This window comes from Primulina tabacum, chromosome 1 (assembly GCF_025594145.1).
Source record: "Primulina tabacum isolate GXHZ01 chromosome 1, ASM2559414v2, whole genome shotgun sequence".
Taxonomy (NCBI): Eukaryota; Viridiplantae; Streptophyta; class Magnoliopsida; order Lamiales; family Gesneriaceae; genus Primulina; species Primulina tabacum.
Window position 1 is genome coordinate 53,610,962 of NC_134550.1, and position 7,486 is coordinate 53,618,447.

The 7,486-nt window shown below is 29.3% G+C and overlaps 1 protein-coding gene across 1 annotated transcript; it reads right to left on the reverse strand.

The window, feature by feature from the left end:
- Positions 1-1,635: 1,635 nt before the first annotated feature.
- LOC142512986 (cyclin-dependent protein kinase inhibitor SMR3-like) lies at positions 1,636-2,049 on the reverse strand. The gene has a single exon (XM_075619707.1). The coding sequence runs from the start codon at positions 2,047-2,049 to the stop codon at positions 1,636-1,638; it is 414 nt and encodes a 137-aa protein (XP_075475822.1).
- Between the last annotated feature and the right edge of the window lie 5,437 nt (positions 2,050-7,486).

Here is a 7,486-nt window from a genome sequence, read left to right on the forward strand (position 1 = left end):
AAATCTGTTTGAAATCTGACACTCGAGATAGGAGATTTTGAATAAGATAGTGAGAAAATAAATTATCGATGATTACGGAGTTGGGGAAGCAAATAACATCATCGAAGCCTTTACAAGAACTATTGTGTTGTTTATGTTATTCAATATTTGATTTTAAATAGGAATAGTGGAATCAAAATTGTATAACAAATTTATACTTTTCACCTGGAAAAATGAGCAGGAAAGATTGAGAATTTTTTGCTAATAAACTAGAAGAATTTATGATGTAGACATTGATAAAAATTAAGCATAATGGATAATCAAGTAAAATCGAACATCTAAAATTTGTTTTTTATTGATTTTTTTTCTATAAATCTCATCAATCGTTGATGAATTATTGCAATTTATTTAAGTTATCAATCTCGTATTTGAATCTTACAAATATAGTTGAGATTATACATCAATTACAATACTTAGTGTAATATTGAATTGTTCATTATCTGTGAGATGATATTAATCTTTATTCAAGTATTAAAACTTGACATTTTACACTTGAAACGAGAAATCAGGCAACAAATACAAATCCAAAATTTAAAATAGACAGAGGACTTTTAATTTTATTATTCACACATATTTATTACAAAATTTATGATTACCAAAACAAGAAAACTACATCATAAAGTATTATTCCTAGTCAATGCAAGCAATGTGCAAATCCGAGAAATAGAGAACTTTTGGATGCACAAACAAAACATTCAGCAGACACAGACACATGACATCTGCGTTCTGTTCATTCCAAAATGTGCCCGAAATTTACCTGCGTTTGTCCATATCTTGGATCTATCTTGTTCACTTTGAAATTTAACTCGACAAAGTTTTAATTTATTTTTTGACTCATTAGATAGTGGAATAATGTCATGTATAAGTGCCGTAAGCGTGAATAATTGAAATTGAGACGTGACGGAACACGTCGAAGGGAAAGGTTTGATACATTTGATGATTTGAAGAATCAAATATAATTTTTTGGAATTATTTTGAAGGTTCACGTAATTTAATTAATTGTACATAGACTCGTTGTCTAATAAAGAACTCAATAAGATGATCGAATTATTAAGGGTTTCCAAAGTATTAAATAAATTGGTATGATTCACCTTATATGTAGAAACTCAGCCTAACTTCTATGATGTGTCAAATACTGCTCATGTTATACTTATGATTATGATCCTCGAGGCATAAAGAATAACACTGAATATATAATGTTCATTTCTAAACTTCTCTCCTTCTCTCATCTAAGGCAAGAATACGATGGATGCTCTCTTGGAATATCCATAACTCTCAATATCACCCGTGAATCGCACGTGATGAATCAATGAAACATTAAACATAAATTAAGTATATATTTTTTGAACATTCACTCAACACTTGTAATAAAAATGAGTGTACGTAGATACAAATACAGAGTAGAGAAAGCAAACAAATTAACTGGTTCAGCAATTTAGAAAATCACACGAAATTTCAGTTTGAAACATATATAAATATATGAATAATGGAAAAGACGATAACAATATGTATGATATATTAATACGGATGACAAATCATTATCTCAAGAACAAGATCGATAATATGAAATAACAAATTTCACTCGAATGCACAGCTTTATTTCCTAACTTTCTTCATCTTATAACCACTACAAAATAATTCAAGAACATGGGAAGGAAAAATTGATTCAATTTCATCGATGGAAACATCAAGCAAAGCTCTATCCATTTTTCTCTTTGTGGATGGCAGTGGTTTGGGTTTTCTGGGAGCAGGTGGGCATTCCTTACAGGTATCCACTGCTAATTTCGGCGTTATGCAGCCTTCTTCTTCTTCTTCTTCGTGATCGTCCCGTATCGCGACTAGTTCAGGTTCTGAAGATGGCAATTTAATATTCGAAACAGAAACTGAAAGCATGTCTTTATCTTCTTTGTGGAGATTTCCAATGAAGTCGCGTTTCTGCATTAATGCATGCAGATCTACTTTCTCGGACAGAAATGCTTGATCGGGATCAATTTTACTCGTCAAACCCATCAAGTAAATAGGCTCTCAATCACAGTACATCAAAGGTTCGAGACGTGTGAACTTTCCAAAGATAAATATATGTGAGAATATTAATATTCGATGGAAGTCGTGAGAATATCGTGTCTAAGATTGGAGGAATAGAGAATGTGATTCTTTATACCTACACACACACACACACGCACATGTACATCTTTTAAGTTTATGTATTTTGACTTTTTGTTGATGATTTTAGCTTTTCCGATGTATGGGTGAAGGGGGATTATTTTTCAAAGTTTTAATGTTAAATTTCTTGCATGATCCCTTTCTGATGAGGAATCCAAAGCAAACAACTTTTCTGTCGAGTGGATTTTGTCAATCCTTGGAGTTGTCTTTCTAAATCATTTTCTATGTTTCACTAAAAAAACATTATGCGAATGACTTTGTGATGATTATATACCAACTTTGAGGAGATTTGCATTAAATTCCCAAGTGTAATGAATGAATTAATATACATTTCCGGATTTATTTGTAATAGTAAATTCAATATCCAATGAAATCATTGTTTCATATTTTCCCATATCACCTTTTCTGGTGTCTGTCAATAAAAATCTAAGTTGTTCATCATATCATACGTACATATATCTACTTTTGAGTTTATTTTTTTTATTCAGTTATATTTTATACTCTACGTATTCGGTAATAAACAGTTTTTTTTTTTTTTTTTATCAAAATTTGTTTAAACTTCCAAAAGCAAATGGTTATTTACAATCATTTTTGAAACAAGTGGAAGCCAAAAAAAAAAAAAAAAAAGGATGGTCCCGAATAAATCCATTAAATTAGAGTTCTTGAATTCCATATTGAACTTTATTTTTTGAAATCACGAGTTTTAACATTTGTTTAAAAATTACGCATGAAAATTTTTAAAAAATTAAGTGAGATTTAGCTACCTCAGTTGCTTAACTTATTATCGCAATCAACGTAAAAATTCAGATTTTTTTAATGAAAATTTATCAAAGAATGAGCATTGGATACTCCTCAATTTATACATATTTGATTAGGTGAGAAGTATTTAATAGTAACCTGACTCAAATCCATACTCATTTTTTAAACCTTTTTTTTTAAAAAAAACAATTTGGTGAAGACGTTGGGTTAAAATTTGATTTCGAACTGTAGATTATTTTTTCAAATATTCACAAACGGAAATGACGTTTTTTCTTAAAAAAAAAATATATTTCCATCTCATTCATTCTTCTGTACAAGTTTATCATATAATCTAATTACATTTTCAAATAACTCGCGTTTTATTACAAAATAAAAAAATATGAATGAATATGAGGTGACATCACTAATTAACCTACTCATACTTACATGATATAATATATGTATAATATAAAAATTATATACAAAACAAAATCAAGATATGAATTACTTTCTTTAACATAAATATATAATCCTTTTAAACTAATATAGTTAAAAATAAAAATAAAAAACGGATAAATTAAAACCAAACATATATATCCATAATGTTGTCATTCAAGGGTGACAATTCAACTATTCCACACAACAAAATGGATTAGTTGCAAGCTACCCTATTCTTTGACTCTCTCACCACTCCAATAATGTAGTCCTATGATCGCGCATTCAACCAGATATAACAAGAAGTCGGTCGAATATGTCAATAATCCCAGAATCTGTTTGAATTTTTTATAAAAAAAAACCTGAATAATGTCTAAACCGGACGGACCTCTAACTCGTTTAATTTTACTCTTCATACTTTCGACGAAGTCGAAGATATATGTACAACTATATATAAGTGTGTGCTAACTTCTAAACAATCAAACAAACAAAAAAAACCCTCATGTGAGATTGTTCATTGTGGCTGTGAATTGATCATAGCTAGCCTTAGTCACATGCATGTACTAATGCAAAAATAGGGGGGCAATGCATGTTATTGTTGTAGTGTTATGTGAAGTGGAAACATGCCTGATTTTTTAGCAGATTTTGGATCAATGTTGCCACTTTGGATTTGGAATTTTGGCGATTCTTTAATTTATTTGGTTTCCCCCAGTTTTCTTCAAGTGGGATGTAGATTTTTCGTAAATTACATAATGTTGCGGAGCAGCTTAAAGTGATGCATGGGGCCAAGATTCAAATAATGCATCATCAAGAGGGATGATGATTATGAGGAAATATATGCTTAAAGTTGGGGATCCAAGGGACCAAGCTTGGAAGCTACTGAAATCCATGTCATTACATTAAGATATCACTTTTTTTATAATTAAAATATATATATATATATATATATAGTATTTCGGGAGAAAAAATCATTTTTTATTCCGTCTGACACCAAATTATATTAAGAAAATTGAAGTGGACAATAAGTTTTAACCAACAAATCTAATTTACTATTGAATATTTAGTTTTCGAGATTTTTTTAAAAAAATAAGGTTAGATGATGAAGTTTTGCAAAATTAATGTAAAACGCCATCTTCAATGACGGACATTTGCAACATATTTTGCAGCATCCAAGCTGCCATGTGCAGCTCTGCAAATTATAGTTTGTCAACATGGTAGCGGACACTATTTTTTATTTTTTTAATATTATTTTTTTGAATCTGTATAAATTTTCGAAAGATAAATTTCTAATAAATTTCTTAATGTTTTAAAAATAAATATTTCTCTAAATTATTAATCGGTTAATCATTTTAAAGTTATTTATCTTTCCAATTATTCAATTAACAAAAAAAAAAAACGCAATTTTCAATGATTTCTAAAATGTAGAAAATGTCATGATGTGGGTTTCAAAATAATTCTAATCCGAATAATTCTTTGAATTATTTATTTAAATTTCTGATGAGTGATGCAATGGAATGCAACGCAATCATGGCACATAATTAATTAAACCTCATGCTTTAATCATATTGTTCCCAACTCCTACTGTTATGTGATTTTGTATTCCTCAACTGCGTAGATTAGCAAAATCATCTTTTGTGAATTTTGATTATTTAGTTACATTGTTATATTAGCACTTCTCATTAAACAAGCGGCGTTTCTTGTGAATATCCATAATGTTGAAAATATGCTTCCCACTACTCTCATATGGGGCTGCAATTGAGTCGTCGGCTCGGTCAAAACTCAACTCGAGTATGATATTTTATGCTCGAGTACTTGAACTCGTAAAATCTATTTTATTTTGAAATAAAATAATTTAATTTTCTAAAAGTTAATTAAAGAACTAATTTAATTTTAATTGTTTATTTTGACTTCAGATTCTTTGAAAATTTTAACGTTGCGTTTGAATTGATAGATTTTATTTGGAGGGAGAAAGTTTTATTTGGGGAAACTCTGAGAGATAATTTCAAATTAAATTCATCTTGGGTGTATTTGAAATCCACCACAATTACTATAAAAACCGCTAATTTGATATAAAGTAGATTTGGAATTACTTAAATTTTGTTCATCTAGACAAATCAAATAATTTAAAATCAATAAATTTGATATTCATTAATCTATTGACAACCCGTGGGATTCTTTACAATAAAATTGACAAAAATTTGTGTGTGACGGTCTCACGGATCGTATTTTGTGAGACGGATCTCTTATTTGGGTCGTCCATGAAAAGTATTACTTTTTATACTAAAAGTATTACTTTTTATTGTGAATATCGGTAGGGTTGACCCGTCTCACAGATAAAGATTCGTGAGATCGTCTCACTAGAAACTTACTCAATAAAATTATAATATTTGAGCTTGAGTAACTTAGGTATCACTTGAGTTGAACATACGTTGAGTTCAAAAGGCATTCACATGAAGATTTTGTTGTCTAGTGCACTTTGGGACAAATAGCATTTGACCTCCCTATAGAAAAGAAAAAAAAAATTTATCCAACGAAGATATATTCTGACGCTTCTGTAATCACTAGTAATTGTTGATCAGCCATACGACGGTGAATTTGTTCCTAACCAAAAACACACATGACCCCAACATGAAATTAATGATATTTTAAACTCTTGTCATTATACTAATTAGTAGTAAATCCCTGCAAAATGGTGCAAATGTACTTTCAGTTTTAGATAAAATGTTTTTTGTTTTTCAATATTTTATATCAATGAACTTTATATCAATTTGACTAAAAGATAAGGTCCTTAATGTGAAGCAGCCCATGATGATATAGTTTGGGTTCACTGCTACAAAAGCAGGTTCAGGCCCATTTGATTATGGTTTCCAAATGTTGTTCTCTATTATTGCAAAACAAAAAGAAGTTCGACAATAAATCACGGGACAGTGCGACGTTGTGTGTGTGTGTATATATATATATATGTTTGATCACAATCACACATTAGATGTAAAGTTTCATCACATCTGATAAATAGACGTCATTTTAGCTACACTCACAGTGGGTGAGTGAGTGAATTTGAAAAAATTTTGAAGTACATAGAGTATTATTATTTCTGTTGAGAACGAAAGAAGTGTTATATGTATAGATGATATACTTAAATCTTTTTGTATTATTATTAAATAATTATTACCCAGTAATCCGGACTAGTCCGAGTGATTTTGCAAGAAAAAAAAATCACCTAGTTAAAAAAATCAATATAGAGCAAAGTTTTAAAAGTTTTTTTCCCTACAAAAAAAAAAGGTGGCTTTATTTTTAGATATAACATGATTTTTTTGGGGGGTTTTATCAAGAAAAGTTGAGGTCTAAATTTTAAATGCCATATTTTTTATTTACTAATTATAATTTAAATACACATTTCCAAACATAACTTCATTTGAACAAAAAATAAAATAAAACTGCTTTTGGAAATAAAGAATGATAATCTTGGATCTAACAAGAATGCTTTTTTTTTTTTTTTTATAGATGATTTCACCTTAAGTCAAAGACAACTATGAAATTAAATAATATTGTTAAACCCGTGTATTTATTTTCAAGATTTGTCCAAGGGAACCTCAAATTTCGCCAGTTTTCTCTAATTTACTAATAAAAAAGTCATCATGGTGTAAACGTCACAAGTTGATTCCAAATTGCACCAAATTAGTAATATAATACGACCAACTCTACATTTTTTTTTAATGTTCTTCTTCGTTTTTTTATTTGTTAACAATATACTCACTTAACTTAAATTTCGAATTTAATAAAATCATGTCTGAATCCAAGCATTTTATTACTATTAATCCATAATTATTTTCAAATTGAGGAGCAATCGAGTAGGTATGTGAAGATGACCAACCGGCCCCTATTTCAAATAAAATTTATATAAAATTAATAAATTTGACAAAAATATATTTCTTAATAAATATAGTAACATTCTAAACTTGTTTTTCAGAGGTATATGGTGAAGAGTGGCAATTTGAACAGAAAGCAAAAGACCAATCGACATTGACTCTCACAGTTGAACAATCAAACGACAACAGGTACTGTGTTCCTTTCCATTATTGTAATGGCAGTGTATTATTTGTGAATCTAA

What these genes read in the sequence shown, in the direction of transcription:
- LOC142512986 (XM_075619707.1), bottom strand. Translation starts at nt 2,049, where the DNA reads ATGGGTTTGACGAGTAAAATTGATCCCGATCAAGCATTTCTGTCCGAG.